Source organism: Triplophysa dalaica, chromosome 12 (genome assembly GCF_015846415.1).
Source record: "Triplophysa dalaica isolate WHDGS20190420 chromosome 12, ASM1584641v1, whole genome shotgun sequence".
NCBI lineage: Eukaryota > Metazoa > Chordata > Actinopteri > Cypriniformes > Nemacheilidae > Triplophysa > Triplophysa dalaica.
This window is the reverse complement of record NC_079553.1, coordinates 8,117,288-8,142,446: the sequence shown is the minus strand read 5'-3', so window position 1 is coordinate 8,142,446 and position 25,159 is coordinate 8,117,288. Positions and strand designations below refer to the sequence as shown.

At 38.0% G+C, this 25,159-nt stretch overlaps 2 protein-coding genes across 4 annotated transcripts; both read right to left on the bottom strand.

Moving 5' to 3' along the window:
• Positions 1 to 893: 893 nt before the first annotated feature.
• Positions 894 to 4,688, bottom strand: LOC130432993 (uncharacterized). Of its 2 annotated transcripts, XM_056762624.1 has the most exons (8): positions 4,589 to 4,688; positions 3,370 to 3,690; positions 2,979 to 3,269; positions 2,651 to 2,698; positions 2,381 to 2,539; positions 2,203 to 2,268; positions 1,933 to 1,989; positions 894 to 1,411 (listed from the first exon to the last, which is right to left on the bottom strand). In XM_056762624.1, exons 1-8 carry the CDS (start codon positions 4,656 to 4,658, stop codon positions 1,347 to 1,349), a joined length of 1,077 nt encoding a protein of 358 aa, XP_056618602.1. In that variant the 5' UTR covers positions 4,659 to 4,688; the 3' UTR covers positions 894 to 1,346. The 2 variants fall into 2 exon arrangements, with proteins under 2 accessions (XP_056618602.1, XP_056618603.1); XM_056762625.1 differs by lacking the exon at positions 1,933 to 1,989.
• A 769-nt stretch (positions 4,689 to 5,457) lies between these two features.
• Positions 5,458 to 24,673, bottom strand: LOC130433099 (cingulin). 2 transcript variants are annotated; one of them, XM_056762795.1, is made up of 21 exons: positions 24,531 to 24,673; positions 18,394 to 18,660; positions 17,638 to 18,268; positions 17,128 to 17,228; positions 16,439 to 16,508; positions 13,773 to 13,897; positions 13,374 to 13,506; positions 12,767 to 12,979; positions 12,512 to 12,660; positions 11,718 to 11,838; positions 10,999 to 11,211; positions 10,679 to 10,900; positions 10,338 to 10,586; positions 10,089 to 10,259; positions 9,826 to 9,987; positions 9,282 to 9,371; positions 9,007 to 9,090; positions 8,789 to 8,907; positions 8,404 to 8,512; positions 8,151 to 8,314; positions 5,458 to 7,174 (listed from the first exon to the last, which is right to left on the bottom strand). In XM_056762795.1, the coding sequence occupies exons 2-21, from the start codon at positions 18,657 to 18,659 to the stop codon at positions 7,033 to 7,035; spliced, it is 3,534 nt and encodes a 1,177-aa protein (XP_056618773.1). In that variant the 5' UTR covers position 18,660; positions 24,531 to 24,673; the 3' UTR covers positions 5,458 to 7,032. The 2 variants fall into 2 exon arrangements, with proteins under 2 accessions (XP_056618773.1, XP_056618774.1); XM_056762796.1 differs by lacking the exon at positions 24,531 to 24,673 and adding an exon at positions 24,382 to 24,447.
• Between the last annotated feature and the right edge of the window lie 486 nt (positions 24,674 to 25,159).

The following is a 25,159-nucleotide window of genomic DNA, read 5'->3' as shown; positions in this document are numbered from 1 at the left end:
GAGGTGAAAAAATTAGGCAATGAGGTTCGACAGAAAATATAGTTTGTCAAGTGCGTAATAGTTGCAAGAACGATGATGTAATGTATAGTAAACGTAATGTAACAACATTTACAGAATTAACTTTTAATAGTGTGTCTTAACCTTAATTTCCTCTCTCAAGAATTTGTTGTGAGACAATTCTTGGATGCACACTGACACTCATGTGACACTTTATGTGTCTTCAGTAACGTCACCCCCCCCCCCCCCCAAAAAAAATGGTATTGAGTAAAAGGTGTCTGATACACCACCTTTCTATGACAGCCATTGCTCAGGGGCAAAGTGCAATAGAAGTAAAAGAAATATTGTAATACAGTATGTGTACACATTCTGTAATAAGGTTTGTGATAAATAAGTACTTCCAAAGAATCTCACAGTGATAAAAATGTAGGCATACCAGGAACAGAAAATGACACAAAGTGTGTTTGAAGGAAAGGCCATCTAGCTCCGTACTATACAATTCATAAGTGGGCAATATTTATTTTATTAATATAAATTAAGCGAATAGAATGAAAAGTTGAGGAATATATTGGCTTTTTGCTATTAATACGACATTCATAAATTCTTCTGTACTGATAAGCATTATTTATAACCACCAAATTCACATGTGGAGATATCGCATTGTAATGCATTTAAAATTCTGTTCCTAAAGGGTGTATTCACTGTTGTTAGATCACTCGAGGAATATTACCAGAAGAATTGCATTCTTTCCATTTAAAAATAGTTTCAGCTAGGAGTAAATATCTTGACATGAAGCAACAATACTTTTCTGAAAAATGGGATGGATCAGTATTGGTCTGCATGTGTGTTTGTCAAGGGTGTGGATTTTGACTTTTGACAGGATTAATTATTCAATGGAATGTTTTATATGTTTTTTTATTGAAAGTATCATCTGGTTTTGGCAGTATACCAATGTTACAATTACTGTAGTTGCTTTCACATGAATCCTTTGTGATATGTTCTGGCTTAATATGAAATCTGCAAAGCAGTAAAATAAATGCATTCTACAGAAAGTTGCGACCACATTTCATCTTGGTAGAACAGGGTAAAAACAAGTTGGCACGCCACGGCTCAAAGAAACAACATGTTTACAATTTGAAGACATTTCAAGCCACTCTTAGACCTGATATACAACATGTCCAGAATTCTACAAAAAATGAAAAAAGGCCTTAAATGCATTCAGTGAATTTAATAGGCATACTGTAGATTTATGTGTCTATGCATAATGTCTGTCTTTCTGTGTCTCCTACAAAACAAATTTGACACACTTTTTTATAAACAAGAAAGCTTACACTTGACAACCAAACATATTAAGAGCTACATTTTTTAGTAGACTGGCTGTCGTTTACATATGCAGCAGCTTCTGTTTGTCCAACTGTTGAGAGATAAGGTTCAAGAATGTTAACAACTGAAGGTGACATGTAAATGTATTTTGGTTATGTACACGTAAATATCTGAAGGTCTTATAACTCCGTTTAAGTTATAGAGATGGTAGTGGAGGAAGCGGGTGCATATTTTGTTGAGGGTTGTTTTTATTTCTTTTTAAAAGATGTATTTAATGAGTTTTCAACACAATTATAGAGACTATTGACATACAAACACCAAACTTCAAATCGAAGAGGGTAGCTCTTTTTAAATGTCTTAAAATGTTTTAACTTACAATGAAAACGTTTTATATATATATATATATATATGCTGCCACATCAATACACTTTTACACATATGTTCACTCAAAATACAGTTTATTTTTCATAAAAATCTATATGCTGCATTTGCAAATGCATTTAAAAATGTCAATTATTTCAACCCGATTTGACATGACCAAACACATCTGTCCTTCTTTCTTATTTTGTGTAAATATAGAAATGCAAGTATCGCTATAAATCTTTTACTTACAGGTGGTCAAGGTTTCTGAATTATTTCGCAGTAAAGGATACGATAGGAATTGCAGCCCTGTCAAGCAGAAAATCACAAGTGTCTAAAGCTTTTTAGCTGTTGCATGGAATTCAGGTCTGTGGGACCCATTCTCAATGTTTACTAAATATTTTTTCATAAATTGTATAGGATTAAAAATCAAACAATGCTGTAACAAAACATGAACACACTACCAGAATTAAATACATTAACCAAATAACCATTTTAATACAGATTCTAGGGACCACTTACCTTCTGAAATCTGGGAATAATATACTGATTCCCGAGCAAAATATAAGGAGTTCCGTCTAAATTCAACTACAAGAAACAGATGGTAACTTTTAAAAACAGAATTCAAGTATATCTCAGTAGAAACTTTGCTGTAATTGAGAAAACAAAGGGTTTTTCTAGGCTTTAATTGTAGTCTTACTTTGGCTGGTGGTTTTGCTCTTTCGTATTTTCAGATAGAGAATAACACAGATGATCAGGGATGCGACGATACACACAGATAAAACAGAGGCCACTGTTGCAGTTGAGCTCCTGCTGTCCTCCATCTGACCAACATTACTGACAGTTGGATCTGGTTTATCTGTGCAGACAGACAACAAACATACACCACATCGGTCCATTTGCTTAGATTATTATTTATGTTACACACTTGTGCATGCACACATACTGTATTATTAGACTGCTATCTTACCTGTGGTTGACAAAGCTGTGGAAAGTGTTACGCAAGACGTTTCATAATCTGTAATTAAAGGACCAAAAAGGCAAATGTCTCCAATATATATTTACTCTGTACCTCAAATTCACACATGCAGATATTAGACCAAAAGCTCTTATTCTCACCACAGCCACTCCACCCAACACAACCCAATAATAACCTTACCATAAACATAATGAAATGCAACAAAATAACCTTGCCTCACCCATCACAATAGCTTACATAACACTATACAGTCTGTCTTTAAATAATGTCAAGACCATGAAAGTTTTTTGGTTCTGAAACATTCCATTAAAACTCATACCTTTCACATTCAGCTTCACATCATAGCATGTTTTATTCCCTCTGCAGCGATACCACAACGCATCACTGTTTACCACATCTCGAATGATCATAGATGTTTTGACAATTTTCGATCTCTCACACAGGGGCTTCGTGGCTCCTTCTGTCTTTTCTGTGTGCTTGCATTCATATTTGGTGATCTCTGTCGATTTGTCACCATGAAGGACTTCCCACTTCACGTTTAGAAGTTCAGGACATGGTAGCATGATTTCAGACTTTGGCGTAGTCCAGACTGGTTTCAGGACTTTACACTCTGAAACCATGGAGCAAAACATCTAGTGGTTCAATTTGCACAGCAATAAATAAATAAGTTTGTTGTATACAGTATGTATAGATATATAAAGTAGCTTCACCTTTGACCTTCAGATAAAATTGGGTTGTAATACACTCTGAATTCATTTGCACCTCACATTCATACTGGCCAGCATCCAATACAACAATGTCTTTCAGATCAACTGTGACATTTCCAGTGTTATTTGTAAAAGACCACCTCTGATGATATGATGATATATTTGGATAGGAAAGGATGTCTGTGTCTTTGTTGGTTCTCCGTAGTTTCAGTCTAAATGTATTTGAGTTACGGGTTGTGTTTAGACAAGAAATGGATACATTGTCACCCTGCACATGTATGTACGTGATGCTGCCTGAAGTGACACAGGATGTCCTTGTCTCAGCTACAAGGAAATGAAAAAGGAGAAACATTCTACTCTGAGTATCAAAAACTTCATAGAACTGAGAACATAGAACAACTTAATTTCCTGTTTAGAAGGATCAAGAAATGTACCGAATAATGAAGAACAAAAGCATCAAAAATGTTTCCTAAAGCATCATATTTTTTTTAAATGCAGCAGTTATTATGTAGAAAGAATCCTCTACAGATCAAATGGATGTTTTGAACTGCAGTAGTTTATCATGTGATCGAGATCTGTCACATAAGTAAAAGCATAGCACCTAGATGCCTTTACCCACCATAGAGATTTCGGTGGGCTTAAAATCAAAGACCACCAATGATGTACAATCGTGTTTTACAATAAGGGCTTTTGTGATGCAAAAGGCAGGTGTAATGAAAGTGTAATTGAAGAGAAATAAATTCATTACACTCTGAATAAACAACACAATCAACACTAAACGTGTTAAAATGTCACATTATTACATCGTTTAAGTGATATTTCACCCCAAAATAAAAATTCTGTTATCATTTACTAACCTTTTGTCATTTCAAACCTGTATGACTTTCTTTCGTCGGCAGAAAACAAAAGAAGATATTTTGAAATGCTGTTTACTTGCCCCCATTCACTTGCATTGGTTTTGTGTCCATATAATGGAAGTGAATTGGGGCCAGTGCTGCTCAGTTACCAACTTTGTTCAAAATATCTTTTTTTTTTCTGCTGTAAAAAAGTCATACAGGTTTGAAATGACAAACAGGTGAGTAAATTACGACAGAAGTAAAAATATCCCTTCAAAATTACCAGAACGTAAAAATAATGTTATTAATAAACATGAGTGTAAGCTATGAACGCCAACATTGATTGATAGGATTTATATGTTAAAGGAAGTTGACATAAAACGTACCTTTACATTCTGATAAGGCTGCTATTAGTAGATTCAGAAGCTGTAGATATGAATGCTGTAAAAACCCCATCACACAGAGAGCACAATGATGTTCACTGTGAAACCACTGAACTCTATTTTAACACAACCCAGAAGACCTTTTAAGGTCATTCACAGAGCTGGTTTCAATCTCACTAGATAAACAAAAGAAGGAAATGAGAAGAAACTACATCCACAGTAACTGTAACTAAAATAAAATATAAAATTTGATATTTTGGGAAGCATGACAGAACATCACGACCACTTCTGCAAACATCCAGTGACAGTAGTTGTTTTCCTACATATTAAATAAAGCACCTTTATACACTTAATAAAGTGGATTGACAAGTGTGCTTGTCCAAGGTAACCAAAGAAATGAGTGACTCCTTACCCACTGACTTCTACCAGAACACACAGACGCACTGACTGCCATAAAATTGCTTTATAAATGTCTTTGTGTTGAACACGAAATAAGATAATTTGAAGAATGTAGGAAAGCAAAGAGTTCTGGGGCACATTTGACTACCATGGTCATTTTTCCTACAACTGTAGTCCATGGTGTGTTCGTCAGATTTTTTTTTATAGATTTGGAACAACAAATGCTGACGGAATTTGTATTTTTTGGGAGATCTGTTCCTCAAAGTAATATTGAAAACAACCAGAGTACTTTCTTGACTCACTCACTTCCCAGCAATAGCCACATCAGTACGTGCAAAGCGTGAAATCTGTGGATCAATTCACATTAGACATGCTTCTAATTAGCCGAAGCCAAGCACTTCAACTGCATTAACAGCATTCATTGTGTTTGCAAGCACAATGAATATATGAATAAGCACAATGGAAAAACAAAGTACTAAATACTGAATTTATTTTTAATAGAAAAGTATGTGGTTATGTAAAAATACAAAGCTTTCATTGATTTGATCATTGTTTGATGAAAATACTATTACAAATACATAAATACAAAAAATACATGTATATAAATCATTCTGCATTACTTAGTTTATGGGAAATATTTAAAAACAATTACATATACAAGGCATTGTAGTTGTGTTGTACAATTCACATTAATCAAAACTGCAGTGCGCAAAGAGAAATTATTAAAATAACAAATATAAGAAAAAGGCAGCTTAGTATCAAGAAATGCCAGACATGTCTGTGTTTTATTGCATGAAAACTCCACTTACGGTACCTTATACTGCTTCAATAATGTGCATGGAAAGCAGCAGGTCAAAGCAGTTATGGTAAACAAAGAACACAAAATAAACCTAATTCATTATTCCTATAAAATAAAATTCTACCAGAAGTGCCAGCTCAAATCAGGTCCAAAATAGAGGTTTTCATCTTTAAGGACAGAAAGGCGATAGTGCTGTTGATTTTAAATACAGTAGCTCTGCAATGTTTACAAAAGCACACAAAACTCATACTTCAATTTCATGATTTATAATCAAATTGAAGAAAACATAAATCAGTGTTTATAGTCTTATTGTTGTTGTTATGAATTGCATTTGAGCATCAGTCTTGCATTAACGTAGTGCTGATTTTCTCGTACCTGGATCCACTCCTGCCTTATTTGAGTTCTATGTAAACATGCAGTAAGAAAATAAATGTGCCTATTCTAAAAGGATTAACAAAAAAGAATCACATTACACCCCTCTAACCTACTGCTCTAATAACTGTACAACTAAAACACAATGTACATATCCTTACAATTTATATTATGGAATTCTACATTCTACACATACGGAGGAAGATTTCTTTTGTCGCAAGAGCTGGAATGGGAAAGTACATTTCTGTACTTGCAACACAACTGCTGCAGTCATCCCCTTCTACCGTTACCCTAGAAAAATCATTCTTCGTTCCCTCTCCCTTCTGTGTTCCTCTTTCACTTTATGTAAAACAAAGATTTTTACTTTCTCCTGGCCTAACTTAAGACTTAAGCTTAAGTGGTGTCATGCCATTGAACACAGTGTTACCTACTTCTTTAATAATAACTTCTCTTTGTGAATAACCTATGTACTCCTGTATACACGGCATAAAAAGGATAAACATCAGCTGAGGTCAATTATATTCTGAATATACTTAAAGGATTAAATGAGATATTGACATCTCTTCTAAAATGAGGCCTATTGTCAAATTGACAAATGACACCGATCATTAATGTTGTCTCTATGGTTGAATGGTTGAATGGTGGCGTAGATGAAATGTCTGGTGATGTGACTACAGACGGTATAAATATCAGATGTATTAGTGCGAAAGATTTATGATAAAAAAAAAAGAGTTAAATCCAAGACTGTAATTGTTGATTTTAAAGCAGGACTGAAGTTGCGCTGTGTCTAAAAATGGTGTGTCAATCCTATTTCCTTTTAGAGATACAACAACAAACACTCGTTCCCACCCCATTCCACAGATTCTTATCTCTCTCTTCAGCAGGAACTGGTCTTCAGGTTGCTCTCGGTGAGTATGGAGGTTATGCTGGAGTGATCATACAACCCATCATCATCATCATCCTCAGAGCTGAGTATTGAGGAGTCCAAAACTGACTGCCGGGCCTGCTGGATCTTCCTCCTGAAAGTGAAAGATCGATTATACATTAGGGTCGATTAAATAAAATGTCAAACAGTGTTCTCCAGAGAATTCCAAATACAAATGCTACACAACCTAAAACCACAAAACCTCATTCAATTATTTGCTCATAAACATTTCTTCTTTAGTAACCCTTCATTATAATCTAGAACTTAGAAAAAACATGAGCATGTCTCTTTTTATATGATAGTTTACAAACTACCCAGAAGTATGTGAACCAAACCCTTCTAATGAATGGGTTTGGCCTTTCAGTAATTTCAGTGAAAGCAAATCTTCATGCCACACCATTCAATGATAATGACATTCTGGAGATTTCTGTGCCTTCAACAATTCAGGGAGGGGCCTGTTCTGTACAGCAGCAGAATGAAAATGCCCTTGGCCACAAAACATTAACAATTGAGAAAAATATTTACTAGTAGAAGAACCTGACTTGGCACTACAAACGCCGAACCATTGCACAGATGTAAGAGATAGGCAGTGGGAGGTTGCTGAAATGAGGAAAGTGTCATCATCTGTGTGTGAGGTTTGAAAAGGTAAAGACTTTAAGAGATTAATGGTGAGAGCGGTCTGGACACAGTTCTGTTCTGAGCAAGGTGTCAAAGGTCGGCTGGACAGCACGGCTATACACTAGACAACAGACCACAGAATTTTTTTAATTAAATGTAGCCAAATGTCACAAAGTTGTCATATTGAGAAGTGGATACATTTCATTTTATATGTCACAGCATTTATGCCGCAGGAACCTAGTACTCTGAGCAAAGATGAAAGATTTTCATTTGCACACAGCCACTGTAAAATGAATAAAAAAATTATTGCATTGTTTTCCCTGATATCCGGTATGTGTTTTAGCCCTCTTTAGTTTTAAAAGACACACACTGCCCTCTGCTGGCCTTAAAAACAACAGCATTATAAATCTTGAAACACAGCTAGCTGTTTTCTCTCTGTCTCGCACACATACTTGAGCTCATTCTCCAGCGCCGTCACTCGGGACTGCATCGCCTCTTTCTGTTCCATCTGCTCCTCCATGTCTCTGATGGCTTTCCTCTTCGATCCCTCCAGCCGCTCCACTTCTGCCTCCCCTTCGTCCACCTGCCTCTTCAGAGCCTTCAACTTCAGAGTCAGCTACAGGAAGACATGTGTTTAACAGACACACTCCAACCTCAGAGAGACAAGCTTTAAATGCATGTCTATGTAAGATGTGTATCAGTCACCTGGTCTCTCTGTTCTGCATGCTGCTGTCTCTCCTCATCCAGAGTGATGTTCAGCTCCTTTAATTTCCTCTCCAGCCGTCGCTGAGATGACAGCATTGTGTTCTTCTCTCTGCAAACACACGCAAAGATGTGCATGAATGCTCGGTTCAGGTGTATATGGGTTTGCTAACTTTTTTAACAAGAGGTGCTTTCCATGTAAGGATCATAAATAAATTAGTATCAGAAAAATCTAGGTAGATCTAGAAAGTCATTTTTTTTTAAATAGTTTGGAGCCTGTATGTATTTGCAATGCAGATTGTTTAAATTTAAAATTCATTGTGGGTATTGCAATTGTGGCACTTTACATTTAGCAAATAAATAACAATTCATTAAGAGCACTTTTTACCTCTCTTCTGTATGCAATCTCTCCTCAAGTTCTTGGATTTTGCTCTCCAGCTGAGACACGCCAGTAGTAGAACGTGTCTGGCCCTCCATTCCTGCTATTCGAGACTTGTACTCCTTTAACTGTGAGAGAAACAAAAGACCACACAAAACCTCCGAATGAATGCACTGTGCAGTTAAACAAATAAAGCCAAGAATCTACAACTCGGTCATGGGGTGTACCTGTCTCTCCAGGGCATTTTTGTCCAGTTCCAGGTCTTGTTTGGACGATCTCTCTTGCATGAGCTCTGCACGCAGCTGTTCAATCTAAATGAAAAGAATTGTTACTGCATTTACAGTACATTCATGGCATTTGGCAGATGATTTACAAAAACGGTTTGTGTCACATTTTGGGACATTATTTCTTTGACACTTAACACTTCATTTGAAGAGCTGATTACTCAAAGCTGTCAAAAATTGTAATACTGTGTAAAGAGAACAGTGTGTGTATACAGCACCTGATCACGGCTCCTGTTGATTCTCTCTGTCAGCATTTCTCCATTGCTCTTCTCCTCATCCAACTCAAGCTCCAGATGCTTGATTTTGTCCTGCATGTTAAGATACACATCGGTTCTGAATACCTCTTACCAAAATAAAAATGAGTCATACTTATAAATATAGATCTGAGAAAATTAAGAGACCACTCCAAATTTGACTTATAGGCATTCCATGTCAGTTTAATTCCAAAAACCTCAGGATTGACATAATAACCCAACAGATAAGTGAAAGACAAAGAATGTCAAGATGCATGAAAGTTGTGATTAAAATCAGGGTTTATTTAATACCATATAATCAAATATAAATGCAAACTTCTTTTGGCCTGAAAGCAAATGGATCTTTTATTTTCTATTTCAATTTTATTTTTTAATTATCTGCAAGGAATTGCATATAAAAAACTGGAGTGGTCTCTTAATTTTTGCCAAGGCTGTATACTCTATCTGTGACCAATAATGATCAAAGTTAAAAATTCTAGGATTTTAGGTCGCAGGATGGAAGACGTACCTCCATGCTGCGGATCTTTTGCGAGTGGTCATTGCGCGTGCTGCGCTGCGTCTCCATCTCGCCCTCCAGATGTTTGAGACGATTGGTCATAAGCTCTTTATCCAGCACAGCATTGTCTCTCTCTTCATAACATGAGAAGACCTCCTTCTTTTGACGAGCCAACTAAATATGCACACACACAAAATAAATGATATTTCTTAAATATGAATGCCTACATGCATGTAATATATAATCAATATATGAATATAGTGTCTGCATCACACCTCCTCCTGTAGGGAATGGATGGTGCTCTGTAATCTCTCCAGCCCACTCAGCTTCTCCTTTGTGCTTTTCTGGGTGTCTTGCTGTTCCTTCCTCCACTTCTCTCTCTGCTCGTCCAGCTGAGCCTGTAGGAGCCGCACCTCCTCACGGGAGGCTGCAGACAAGCGCTCCATCTAAAAGAGAGAGAGAAGAAATGAGATGAAGAGAAATACTGGAGAGAAAACTGTTCTTTTTTTTACTGTGACACACACCTCTTTGTTTAGTTTGTCCAGCGCTCTCTCCTGCTGTCTGTGCTGGTCATCTAGCTGTGTGTTCTCCTTGCGCAGGGCGTCTCTGTCCCTCTCTCTTTCCTCCAGATTGCGAGCCACCTCGTCCCTCTCCAGGCCCAGCCTAGAGTTCTCACGTCTGGACTCCTCCAGCTGCTGCTTTAGTCTTCTGGTCTCCTCCTGCTGCTCCTGCTCTACCTCAATGTTCTGAGATTCACGCTCCTGCAGCTGAGACTGGAGCGACGGATAGATGAAAGTGTCAGACAAAAAAAGCAGAAATTGTAATATGAGAGAGGAAATGAGGGGTGTGATTACTGCGTCCTGACCTCCAGGCGTGCAATTTTCTCCTTCATGCGCATTTTCTCTCCCTCAAGTTCTCCGCTCTCATGCATCAGACTATTTGCTTTGGTTTGAAGAGAGCAGAGTCTGTCTCTCTCTGACTGCAGCTCTTCCTTAACCGAGAGCAGCTGACTGCGCAGTTGCTCCGCCTCCCTTCCCGCATCACTCAACTCCCCCTGCAGGGCTTCCACCAATGATGGCTCCGCAAGCTGTTGGAGATTTAGAAAAACCAACAAATGGAAAAGACGTGGTCAAGTGGAGAAAACAACACACATATCAAGATCATTTCAAAAAAATAAACACGTACCTGTTTGGCCCTCTCATGTACTTTTGTCAGCTCATCCTTGTCTCTGCGTGATTGGTCCTTCAACCTGTCGATCTCATATTTCTGCTCTGCCTCCAGCTCCTGTTTGCTCTTCTTTAATAAGACGATTTCCATGGTCTTCTTATCAAGGTTTTCCTTAAATTTATCCAGCTCTGCTTGGGCCTTCTGCAAGTCGGCACGGCAACGCTCAAGCTCCTACGGAACCATTGTGAATGCGTGTGAGAGTATTGCTTACTTCCACTATGCACTAAAAGTATGTATTGTTTTTCTTATGGAAAAGTATATACATTTTAGTGTGTAGCAAAACAATATGCACACACTAGGACATAATAACAGGAAATGGAGACAACATTGTGGCCATCAACTGTCACACATTAAAATACATCTCTTTATTCATTCTTTGTTTCATATGCAATGTTAACATAGTCATATTTTTTAGTGTAAAACTCGTGGCGAGTTATGGGTAATATTAGCCGTTAGAGAGTGCAGCATTCTGAACTTCGAATTTCAACAGGAAGTAGTAGACCATACCGGAATCTTTGGAATACTCTTTTCAACATTCTACGATTTGGGACATACTTATTCTATTCTTGAATACTATTTAGGATGTATAGTATGCAAATTGGGACGCAGCTCACGTTCCTATGCACGAATGGGTGGAATCTAACTGTGTATTTATGGGATAGAAAATGTGTGTGTACCTGGCTGTGTGTCTGTGTGTGTTTGGGATCTGGTATCTGCTGTTTCATGGCGGTCACTTTCTCCTGCAGCTCTTTAACCTCCTCCTCAAACTCATCTTTCTCCAGACGTGCCTGAAGTAACCTAAAATCAACACAAAACACCAAACATAAAAAAAAACAAGTGCCTTTTAAAAAAACCTGCACACATATGCTGCCCATAGCAGCTGTGAAATTGTTCTAGGGAAACTTGTTCTTAGATTTGTTGACAATGTAAATGTGTGTGGGTCAACTACTGATTCAGTGTCAATATTTATAAAATACTGAAGATAAAGTACACAAATAACGCACAAAATAGGCACAGGGTTAAAGTCAGGCCAGATAGAGAATTTTGAAGCAAACAAGAATTAAAATGAATCTAAATATGCATTGTGTTGTAAAGCAGTATTGATCAATAGTCAGCTCAGAATATGTTTAGATTATTTTCTATTCAGTCAAGAGCCATTAACATTAGTAAAAATGATCTTTCTTGATGTAAAGTGAAATAACTATACACAAAGAAATCATTTATTTAAAATGGTGATCATATATGGACTAAGATTCAAATCTATAAACACTAATGATGAAATCACGTCTCTACATGAACAATCTACACTTTTCTCCCAGAGTCTCTCACTGTTCTTTGGGCTGAACCAGTTGTCCACTGCATCGACAAATGCACGGAATGGAAAAGGAGAGACATGTTAACGCTCACATGAACAGTAGATGCAAATGCAAAATCTGCAAAACAAGAAATCCAATTCGGTTGTGTGACTCACTCTTGTTTGGTATTGCGGAGCTCTACTCGTCCGGACTGAAACTGCTCTCTCCAGTGATTCCCCTCATCTCTGGTCTCCTCCAGCTGCTGCTGAAGTGTCCTCACCGAGGAGTTCACGCGGTGACGCTCCGCTTCTATGGACACCTGAGACTGAGGCACAAATACATAAATACAACTCTAAACAAAGCTGTTTAAATGTTTTACACTCTTGTGTCCCCCAAATGTTTATGTTTTGCACTTAGTTTTAGAAGTTTACCTGTGAAACCTGCTCCATGCTGGCTCGAAGTCGCTCCATGTCTTGCTGGTATTGCTCTCTGAGCGTCTCTATTTCTTTGTCATGTGTGGAGACCTCCTCTTTGAGTGCCCCCTTGAGAGCGGTCAGCTCTCTCTCTCTCTGTCTCAAAAGATCCTCCTGCCTCTGACGCAGAGCTGTCGCTTCAGCCAAATCGGCTCTCACTGACATCAACTCCTGAACACAAAAACAAAAATGAACTAAATGCAAAGACCACAAGCAAGCAGGAACCTTACACATTGGCGATGGGGGTACATTCACTCAAATCTATTGTCATTTTAAAGTCCCCTAACATTCCAGGTTTTCTTAGACTGTGGAATGTATGTCAAACATGGACAAAGAATGATTAACCGTGGCAGCTGTAAAACACTGGATATTGTGACAAATCCTCCTATCCAAACTTCCACATAGTAAATCCTAAAAATATTTTGATATTAGTTTTTAATAGTATCTATTTTGAAGTTTGCACAGCTTGCACTCTGACAACATTTCCTATCAATCAATGACTGTATGCCAAATATAAAAGAACGTCATGTGCAGTGTGTAACTACTGTATGTAATGTGTGATCACCATCTTTATTGTGTCGGCATCAGCTCTGTTGTGAGTCTCTCTTCTCAGCTCTTCCTGTAGTCCTGCCAGCTGATACTCCAGCTCTCTGACATGAGACTCTGCTTTCTCTCTGTCCATTCTCAACTGAGTCAACCTGACAGAGAAAGAGCACAACAAAAACAATGTAGGATGAATCAGAAACCTTATTTATGTCTAACACTACTGGCACGAGAAAGAATGTGACATTTATCAGAAATAAAATAAATACTATTAGAAACAAGTCATATACATTTGTATGCCTCTAGTAGTGCTGTATAAAATATAATGATGATTAAAAAGAAATATATTGCACTACATGACAGCCATTACGGTATATTATTCTAAGATTATATTATTCTGTGAAGGTTGTGTTTATCTCACTCTGAGTGTATCTGGTGTAGCTCTGTGTTCTTTCTGGCCAGGTGTTCCTGCAGCTGGACATTTTCATCCAGATGTTTCTCAAGCTCCTCATTTAGAGATTCATCAGTTCTGTTCACCTGAGAACTCTGAAGAACAATAATTCATTGAATTCCTACACGTCCAAAACAGTCCAAATTTAATAAACCCCCAGCACGGTCTATGACATAGTTAAAGAGTACATAACTAGGGATTTTTAAGGTCCTGCTTTGGTTTATGGAGTGTCCAACAGCAAGTTTATGTACATAGAAGGTGTAAAAACATTATTATTTCAAAATTATAGGCAGTTATTCCTACCTTACTTCTTGACTGACTCTCAAATGCTTTGTTCCGCGATTCATTCCCCTAATCCCCTCCTTTCTGCTAGCCTAGTCTGATGTGATTGGTCAGATGGCCTAGTCTGATGTGATTGGTCAGATGGCCTAGTCTGATGTGATTTGTCAGATGGTCTAGTCTACTGTGATTGGTCTACCGCAAATGAGGCTCACGAGTGTTTGAGGGAGAGGAGTGAAGTTCGTGGGCAGTCATAGCAAAACGTAGGCGGGGACTTTATGTAGTGACGTAAATCCGAGGCGTTTCGTGACTCCGACTAGGGAGGACTCGTTTGCGCGATTCAGAGTCGACTCACTTTTTTCCAAGCCAATTACTTTGTTATTCATTCACTTTAGGATTTACAACTTGGCAGACTGCACTGTTTACGTTCGAACATGGCAACATTACACACTGCATGAAATGTAATTTTCATGATGTCATGTACTCTTTAACTATAATCAGTTTTTTCCAGTGGTATTCAGAAGCTAAAAGAACAGCCACTAATGTGCAAAACAGGTTTTTTATGCAAACACAGTATTAACGGATTATGCTCTGATTAGGCCTAACCAAAGTAATCCTCATCCACCTCTGACAGTATCTAGGCAACAAAGTAACCATTAGTGTTTTTTCTAACCCTGCTGACATACATTAAACTTGAAGATAAAATCCCGCATAAAAATACAGTAATTGCTCAGTGATCACTATCCATTAAAAAAAATCTAAATCAATATTAAAATCTTAAACATTAATATGTATAACAATAAAATCACAGAGTAGTACATGAAACATAATTCAAATCTTATAACATGTTGAATGCCAATACACAGCACCTCATGTAATATTAAAATGTGTTATAAACAGTGATATAAATGCTAAGGTTTAAGGGTTTTTGGACAAGTTGTGCAAGTTATAAAAGTTTTTTTTGTACAGATAAATGACAATATCCAAGATTATTCCAGGATGTCTTGTTAAATGCTTTTTTAATGTTATAGTACTGGTATTTAAAGCTTTATTTGTGTTGATGTTTGTAAATAAAAAATGGGTGATCAGGAAGAATTAGTAAATATTAGTAAAGCTTTTGTAATGTTAGATCTCGACCAAAAAAAAAATATTACATTTTGTGAGTGTATGTATGTGTGGGTGGCTTATGGTTGAAGCAAACATATTGCTTCCTCCGCTCACTCGAAACTGGGCTCAGCTGTTGTAAATAAGGTGGGAGCTGCTGCCAGCTCATTACAGTTTAGGCCAAGAGATGCCAACACATAAAAAGCCATTAATCGAATGCCAATTTTAGAGATGCCTGAATATTAAACACAGTGCCAGCTTTGCCAACCTAACAACTAGAGTAAATGCTCTCAGTTCCTATCTACCCGAATGTATGAAGACAGATATCTCCAAGAACTGTTTGTTACATATCAACTATTACAAATTAGCAATAACATAACAAAAACATTGGGTTTTAAACATAAGGTTTGTGATGTGGATTGAAATTGTAAATTACATGATTAGTAGTTGACGTTTACAAATTTCATGTTAGTACGTTTTCAGTAAGTACCTAGCAGAAATCGCTTTGTTGAACTCCAAACTTCTGTAAACAGCTTTGGATAAAAATGTCTGTCATAGGATTTATGCCACAATTTTAAAGAGTACATAACTAGGGATTTTTAAGGTCCGACTTTGGTTGATGGAGTGTCCAACAACAAGTTTATGTACATAGAAGGTGTAAAAACACTATTATTTCATAATAATAGGCAGTTATTCTTACCTTACTTCTTGACTGACTCTCAAATGATTTGTTCCGCGGTTCACTGTGTCTAATCCCCTCCTTTTCGCTAGCCTAGTCTGATATGATTGGTCAGATGGTCTAGTCTGCTGTGATTGTTCTACCACGAATGAGGCTCACAAGCTACAGTGTTTGGGGGAGAAGAGTGAAGTTTTCGCGGCCAGTCCTAGCAAAACGTAGACAGGGACTATATGTGTAGACGTAAATCCGCGGCGGTTCGCGACTCGAACTAGGGATGACTCATTTGCGTGATTCAGAGTCGACTACCATTTTTCAAGGCCAGTATCTTTGTTATTCTTTCACCCTCGGATTTATAACTTGGCAGACTTTACTTTCGAACACGGCAACATTACACACTGCATTACACACTGACATGTAATTTTCATGATCTTATGTCATGTACTCTTTAACTATAATCGGTTATTTCCAGTGTTATTCAGAAGCTAAAAGAACAGCCGTTTGACAGACACTATGCTGAGAAAATCTGAGTGAACGTAAATGTCAAGCCTCAAAGGGTTTCAGAGTGTAACCTTACCTTGAGTCCTTGGATCTTACTGCAGATGACTTGAACCTTTCGCTTAATGTTAGCGTCTCCCTCTGTACTCCTAACAAACAGATGAAAATCAAAGTTAATATTGACATTTTCAGACTATTCAATTTGCAGTGTTTCAACTATGCACAATAAATTATCGACTATGTCGGTATCGGCTGATAAATGGTCATTTTTAATGTTATTGGTAGCGGCCCAATAATAAAACAGGCTGATATATTATAGCCGACAGTTTAAAGACCTGTTAGACTTGTGGCTATTGAACACTTTACAGAATTGCAATGGAACAACATATATAATTGTTTATTAAATTCATATTACTGTAAAAAAATTATTCAACTAGTGTAAAGTAGGCTTGGTACCTCATTTTTTGGGAAAAAAAGAGATCTAATGGTCACCTCGTTTTCTGCAGAGATTCTTTTCAAATAAAAGCAGTTGTCCACTTTTTGCATTTTGTTTCAGTCTCAGAAAAATGTATATTAATTTTTAGATACTGTATATCGGTCAATGATGTCAATTTTTGTTTGTCTTTATGCTCTGAATTGATAACAGGAAGTGTGTCTAGCTTTTAAGAATGAAACTGCGTAATTAATCCTTTTATAATGAAAGGAAATGAAGGCTTTCAGAATTTAAGATAATATAATATAAGGTATGAGAATTGTTCTGTGGTTTACCCCTGTCGCAGAACACCATAGATTATCTGCTGTATTTGTTCTTCGGATGAGAACTCTGACCCTGAACTTTGACCCTGGTCCAACAAGAGGTCAGGGGTGACCTGAAAGCACATGCAAATAACACACAAAGTTTATTAGATGTAATACAAACTCACAAAATAAAATTTCTTACACAATCTGTGAAGTAACAATAGATCCTTCGGAGTAGTAATACGAGCATACACTGTTCTCTTCTGTCCTGCATTGAATATCATTTGGCTTGATTTAGCTGATTGGTGTCAGTTAACAGAGTATCAGGTTGATGATTAACCTTACTGTAACCTACTCCGATTCCACCTATTGTACATATTTGCGTGTTCCAAAACCTAGTGGGCTGCCTAACTAGACAGTATGTTTAGGTGTCATACAGTAGGTGAGGTTCTAATGTGGCACACTTTATTAACGGAGAATGCAATCCCAGAATGTATTAGTACAAATGTATGTACAAATCTAATTTTCTCAATTACTCACAAGTGAATCAACTGATGTGGGCCACTGATTTGAAGATGAAGTGACAGCTTTGACTTTGGCAACAGACCCGGAGCCTCGTCCAAGGCTGCTGTAGGCAGAACCAGGTGAAGAAGAGGGTGGTGAGGAGTATGAGTTCTGAACAAGAGATGAATGTGATGGTGATGCTGAGGCAGGTCTCTCTTCTGCATTAGGGCCTGGATAGCGCCCCCTAGAGTTATCCGCATGTACAGAAGAGACCCCTTCTGACCTTTCGAAGAATCGGTTGACAGGAGTCTGGCGGTTGGAGCTGGGAGCCCGTTCACTGTATTGGGATATTTCAACAGATTCTGATGAGATGTAGTGACTGCCTCTTCCTCTTCCAAAAGTCCCGTTCAGCCCGGCCTGGTGGGAACCGCCCCACTGATTTCTCTCCATCCTTTCTCTGGGACGGTCTCGCTCTGTTCCCACACCAATGCCACCTCCATCCAGGTTGCCGTAGCTACCAGAGCGTCCATCTCCAAGCGGACGCCGGATTTGATCTGCTAAGTCATCACTGCTGTCCAACAAGTCTCCGTGAGAAACAGCCCTACGCAAGTGGCCATTCTCACCTGATGAGAAATATGGCCCCTGGATTACTCCATTTTCCTGCCTCCTACCATTCAAGGAGAAAAATAGACATGATAGAAAATACCTCACAATTTCATTCCAGCAGAGTTCATTCCTTACATTACGTGATACTGTAATCAATAAACAAATAAGAGAAAGTGCAAACAATACCTGGGCAGGCTGTTGTAAGCAGGTGGTTGGGTTCTCAACTGCACTCCATAAGAATCTCCTTTCTCTCCCTCTTTCAGTACAACATATGGCTGTCCATCGATGCCTTGTACCCTAACCGCCACGCCATAGCGGGGGGAAGGCTTTTTGGGAGCCTCTTTTCGGGACTGACCACTCACTCCCCCTCCGGTATCATGTAGGTTATTTATAAAGCGAATCTGAACACCATGGTCTACTGGAGTCTTCCTACCCGAGACAGGAGCAGACATACTAGAGACAACATGAGATCAGGAGAGAGACACAAGCATAAGGTCAACACACACCGTTACAGGCCGACAGATTTTAATTATTTTTGAAGACCTATTAATAGATGAAATCATAGTTTAAAGCATTGATGGGATGTGGTTCAGAAAAGAAGGGATGAAAGTTATTGGTCAGTTGTAACATTAAATGTCCAGATTATGGAATTTATTGCCATCTTGCAGTGAGGTTGTGAATTGCAACCAACGGCTCACTCCACCCCTCCCTTTCGAAGCACTACAGAGGCCGACACAGTTTTAATATGTCTTCACGTTATCGCTTCTTTTCTAACATATTTACAAAACATGCTCTGTAGAGCAGTTTGTCCGTTTAGGTCTACTGTAGAATCAACATGCTGAATTTTCAGGGACCTTGGTTTATCTAGATAGAAATAGCTCATTCTAAGGTAATAAAAACATTACGCTACATTATGTTAGAGCCATGTTTATAAACCTCTGAAGACATAGCTATGTATGTGCTATTGCATATTCTGTCAATAGATCCTCTAAAAAAATACACAGCATTTTAACAGTAATTTTTACATCCAGTCATTCCATAACCACATTTTTTCCTAGGATCATAATTTCCCCTGACAGCAAACTCTAAAACAACTGGATGGAGATGAATCACAAAAGTACAATTGTGCAGATGTTGATGTTTTGGGTGCACTATTTAATTCCTAAACACGGAGAGTCATGTGTTACAGGATCAAATAGCAAACAATACTCAATGTCGTCGCCTCTGAATCTTGGCACATGAGACCCAATGTCCTTCATTATTCATTAACTCTAAAACACACACTCAACAAAAAAAGCACCATTTCTCATGATGACCAAGTCAATCGGTCAAATAGTTTAACTATTCTAACTCTACATGAAACCTTTCAATCAACTTTAAGACTGTTCCTGTTGTTGTACTTCAGATCACAATTAACATTATTTTTTATGTGTCTAATTGATTCTATATTGAAACTATTAGTCTAGTACTCATTGCTATAGTAGAACTCATTTCCAATGAAAACCCAAAGGATCCTTCACCATAACTTGTGATGTAATGGACGAGAAAAATAAAGGTGTGCCTTGTGTGATGGAATGAAAGTGTCTCAACCAGTAACAGTGTGAAGGGTGTGGACAAAGGAACAAAGGGCAATCTCAGTGATCCCAACCTTACTGCAGTCATCACCGAAGATAACTCGTAATGACAGCTGAACCAGAAATAAAAGACAAAGAGCATTCCCGTTCACGCATACAAAATAAAGAGACACACCTTGACTGATTTCGCTTTCTGTATTTTCCATTCTCGATGTTAGTAAGTGACAACATAGCAACACATAAAGTAGATTTAACATTGAAACTTTAAAAGAAACTATTTGGCAGAGATAAAAAAAGTGTGTGACCAATATACGAGCCTTCATGACTGCACTACATTGGTGATGCTACAGTACGGGGTTTATTATGTTGTGCCATTAGATTTTTGACAGTAGGTCAATGACTTAGAGCAGATAAAGGAGAGCTGAGCTCCCAGATGTGTGGTATGGAGTTTTGTGCTGACAGATAGACAGGCGCTTCAAACAAATACATTCATCATTTGTGTTCACTATGGTTTCAATGGGATCTGTGTCACTTTTACGCGCTCACACTCGAACAGGTGGAGTTTAAATCACAGGAAAAAGACTTTGAACTTCATAAAGGGTTGTAAAAAACAGGTTTTTTTTACAGATAGTAGCAGGTATACAGCTATTTGATCTAATGTATCCTAAAGGTCTAGACCAGGGTGCCCAAGAAATTTTGTTTTGAACATTATATGTAGAACAACCCTGATGCCTGGACATGAAAACTAGTAGACGCAGATTGCTCATGGACAGCAAAATCGCAGTTAACATGCACATATCACCACATATCACAAACTAACACAATTTCAGCATACAGCCCATGGCTAAGCTTCCTAAGTGATCCTTGACTTCTTTCCCCTCCGGTGCAAGACATGACCAATTAATGTTTTATAAACAAATTTCGGGAGTTGCCGGAGCATATAATCGAGCCAGGCTGATCCGTATCAGCCATCAGTGATCCGGGTTCGAAAGGACCCAGCGAGCTCGAGGCCGGACAGCACTCCAAGCAAGCATAACCTCGCTACTCCTGCTACCATCATTATTATCTGCATAGGCAACTTCATAGGCAAAGTAGAACAATTTCATGTTGGGCTCAAAACACTGACATTCCAAAACAAGTCATTATTGGATAAACAAAAACAGACTACGCTTTTCTATACAAAAGCAAATGTCTTCCACCAGCACCAGCAAGATATGACAACTTAGTTAGAAAACCATGATCAGGGTTAAAAGATTTGCAGTTTAACTACAGTTTAACAATGCATTCGGCAATGGTCAACAACTATCTGGTCAAACAAACAGACAATATTCGGTCATGGTCCAAACTAATGTATTTCCTCTGTGTCAGTGGCAAGGCAAACAGAAGCACCATTTAGTCTTTCTGCACTGCATTATCTGATACACTGAATAGAGGGAGTCTGTGAGTGGGCAAAGGGGGAGTAAGAGGACCCTCTTCCCATTATAACAGTGAAGTGGGGCAGAAAACAAGAGCAGCTATGCTGAGAACCCTAGTTTCTCTATCACTTGTTCTCTCTCTCCTCATAAAAATCCATGAACAAACTGCATTGATTCATGCAGTCGAGGTCCACGTTTCTGTGCCATAAGGGGCAAATAAACTGTTCAGTGGTGTATGAAGAAGAGAAAAGCTTATAAATGCTGATGCACAATGCATCTTGTCTGTTTAAAAGAGTATATCGTAGCTGTCATTCTGATACCTCCTGTTGTTTAGGAAATTAATAAAACACTGTACTTTTAGAATGATTGCGTATACATACATAGTGTGTGGTCAATGTTGACAGGAAGTTTTTAATACGTTTTATGCGTTTATACGTTCACAAAATATGGCAATACGAGGTTTCAGAAGGACTGAAGCAATATTCTGCCTCTCTTATTCTGTTTCTTTCTGCAGTCCTGCCTCTTACCCCATTCTACCCCTTTATAACTCTTACACATCCACATTACTTTTTCTACAGTTAATCATCAGCTGACTTGGGGCACATGTTCTTGGACAGTGTTAGCCAACCTTTTTGTCTCACAGTCCTGTACTGTACAGGCTCAAGTGCAATTTTTTCACAAGAGCCTATTCCAGCTCCAGTTTGGAGAGATAACGCTTAACCCTGCAAGGACTCCAGATGATGTCAGCCCTGGATTATCATACAAAATGTTCAAATTTTACATATGCAGTCATCTCTAAAATCACATTATAATAGATATACAAAGTTAGTTCATTTTGCTAAATGAAACACAAAAAATATATATTTCTATAAAGCTGCTTTTAAACAATATGCATTGTGAAAATAATCTATAAATAAACAATAAGTAAATCGAATTGAAGCATACACTAAGCATTGCAGATTCGCTTACTAGGGCTAGTTGTTATAATCCCACTATTTTAGCACAATTGAATTGCCCAATAATTCAACAATAAATGATAATAATTAGTATTCCTAATTTTGTGCATTGGACATCAAAGCATTTCAATGATTAAATTATTTAAAATAATTATGATGAGGCATAATTTAACCTTAAAAGCAACCAAAAGTTTACATGCAAACAGGGCTGTCACAATTATTAAATAATCGCCTCATCACATTCTTTGACATAACCGCAATTTTTGTGTATCCTTAGAAAACAAGCATTTTACATCCACCTCCTTGATCTGCACTCACTGTTACGATCTAATGGCATTTCTCAATTATTTCAGTTGGATCAGATTTCTATTTTTGGGGATTATGAGTTTTATTAAAGTGATTCCAGATTTGCTGCATCTACACAGCAAGACGACATCATCCTCATATCTCAGTCTTTACTGTTAAGGTAACTCTATAGGGAATGTTACTAGTTCTTTACAGAATTTTCACATTTCTTAATGCATCTATATTTTATTAATTGAATAAATTAATGGAATTAATAGTTATAATTACAATTATTTCACAATCGTGGTAGCCCTACATGCAATACAGACTCATATCTTCCACCATCAGAAAGACAATTTGTTTTAATAAAACTCACTTAAATAATCACACTCCTCAGGATAGTACATTTGCTCACAACTCTGAGAGACGGCAACCTCTTAATCTATCATTGAATTTAATTTTCTGAATTCATATCTCCCTAGCCCTCAGATGCAGAACATTTAATAGAATTAGGGAAGACAAGTCATACCAACTAGAAGGACTCTGGAGACATGTGTGCAATCACTGTGACTTCTAAGTTGTTTGTCGACCAAGTCAACGCTTTTACAGACAGCACCTGTATATAATTTTACCCTGAGGTGTGTCACGTCATAATTCATTCTCATCTCTGCGTAAGGACATTTTTAGTTCAAAAATTCTTCAGTGCGGAATTACAGAGCATAAGCATGCTTGGGACTTTGGTACTGAATACCTAGTTTTCCTAACCCAATCTCTAAGCATTGTTAAACAGCACAGATTATATGAACTGTGTGTATATTACCTGCACGCCAACCACATAACCTCTGTTTTCGTTTCGATTAATTGGTTTGTGTTTTCACCTAATAGAAAGTCTGCATATACAGGAATCTAGTTGCTGTGAGAAAGCATTGGAGAATGTGCAGCCCAACGCAAGCTTTCATCACATTTTGGTCTGTTATTCCTGTTACATTAGTGCTTGACTCCCATTGGCATTCTTTGTTTCCTGCCAAAATCCCTCTCAGTCCCTCTCTTCTTTTTCAATAACCTATTTTGCCCCCTCCCTTCTCCTTTCAAGACAAACAAGAATTTCTTCTCTTTCGAATCAACCTCACTGCCATGGCTAAAACAGGTTCCAGTGTTGCTAAACACAAGATCCTTCAGCCGTGCTCTTTGGAGCCCACATATCCACTGAACACACACGTACCTATTCTGAAATATTATCTAACCCAGTATGTGCTGATAAGGAATGTGAATTATGCTTCTACGCTGTAAAGTAAATCAAACTAACTAGTGTATCAAACACTTATCAGCAATGACAGAGTTAACATAAAAAGTGTGTGTGTGTATTAAAGTTATTTGTCTAGGGCTCAGCATAGAGGTCAATAACCCTGATTCTATATTATGAATGCACATCTTGGTCCTATAGAATTGTTGCGCACTGAGTTACGGTTTCAGTCCTCGCGACTGAATATTGACAACTAAGCAACAGTTTTTGAACGTTACACAAAACACACTCCCTCTTTAAAAGTGATACGATATTAATTGACGTCACACGTTTGACAGAGTACATTGCGTTGTAACCTGACAGCTCACGGCAGATTTATTGGCTCTATTCATTTGAATGCAAATTTAGCTATTTAAACACAACCACTGAAGTGTTTAGCGGACTTCAGATAATCACAACACAATAAAAAAACTGTTTGCCACGTCAAGAGTTCTCTTATGACTTGTTTCCAACGAGTGAAGCGCAGGTGTTCACCTGTCCGTGCACCTGCGCTACGAGTTACAAAGTCTCCCGAGGCGAAGCGCTCGTTTTCAGAGACACAAAACAACGGAAAACAAATACACTTAATCCGTTGGAGAGCTATTAATCATTTGTTTGAGAAGGCTACTTCAGAAGAACATAAAATACGACAAACCACAAACCTCACAGCAGCTGTCAAAAGCGTTACACCCAATGGAAGGAAGTTCAGCTCGAGAGGGAGTTTAATTCATGTGGCGCGCGACAAATAACTTAGCATCAATTTCTACAAAGGCTAACAGGCTTAGCGATAACAGCGAACAATTTAACTTACGTGATAAAGTTTTTATTTGACTCCGCGGGATATTTCTCTGTTACCTCTTCCGACTTTCCTTCATGGAAACTGACGGTGTACAAAGTATCTTAAATATGACAGTCCCAAGTAATGAGCCTCAGGGGAAACACTTGCTAAAGACAACCTGTTACCTTTCAGACCGATACCACAGGCCCCGCCTAGTCTGACTGAGAGGAAGGACCTCATTGGCTGATGGTGGCGTCGTGGGTGGAGAGCATGAAATGGGTTCTCTATAGATTATTTGTGCGGTTGCATGTCAATCTCAATTAAATCTGGGTTTGTTAGTCTCTGGAAACGGGGTGTAAATGAGAGGAAGGTGACGGGCTGGCATTGATATACTAGAGGCTAAAATAAACAAAACGTTTGCTCAGATTTTCAGTCTGGACGTGTTGCAGAAATTCTGTGCCAATTTGCAGATTTTATCAGTAAATTTGTTTCTATCTGAAACTTTCAAAAAGTCTGCCAGTGTATGTTGTTTTACATTTCAATGGTAAGTGTATCATTGTTTTATTTAAGTTATCATTTTCCTCTGATTTTAGGGGTAAATATGGTCAGGGTTGGGGTTTGGTGTGGGTTTAGGTTTTATTTATAAAAATGTTGTGCTAATG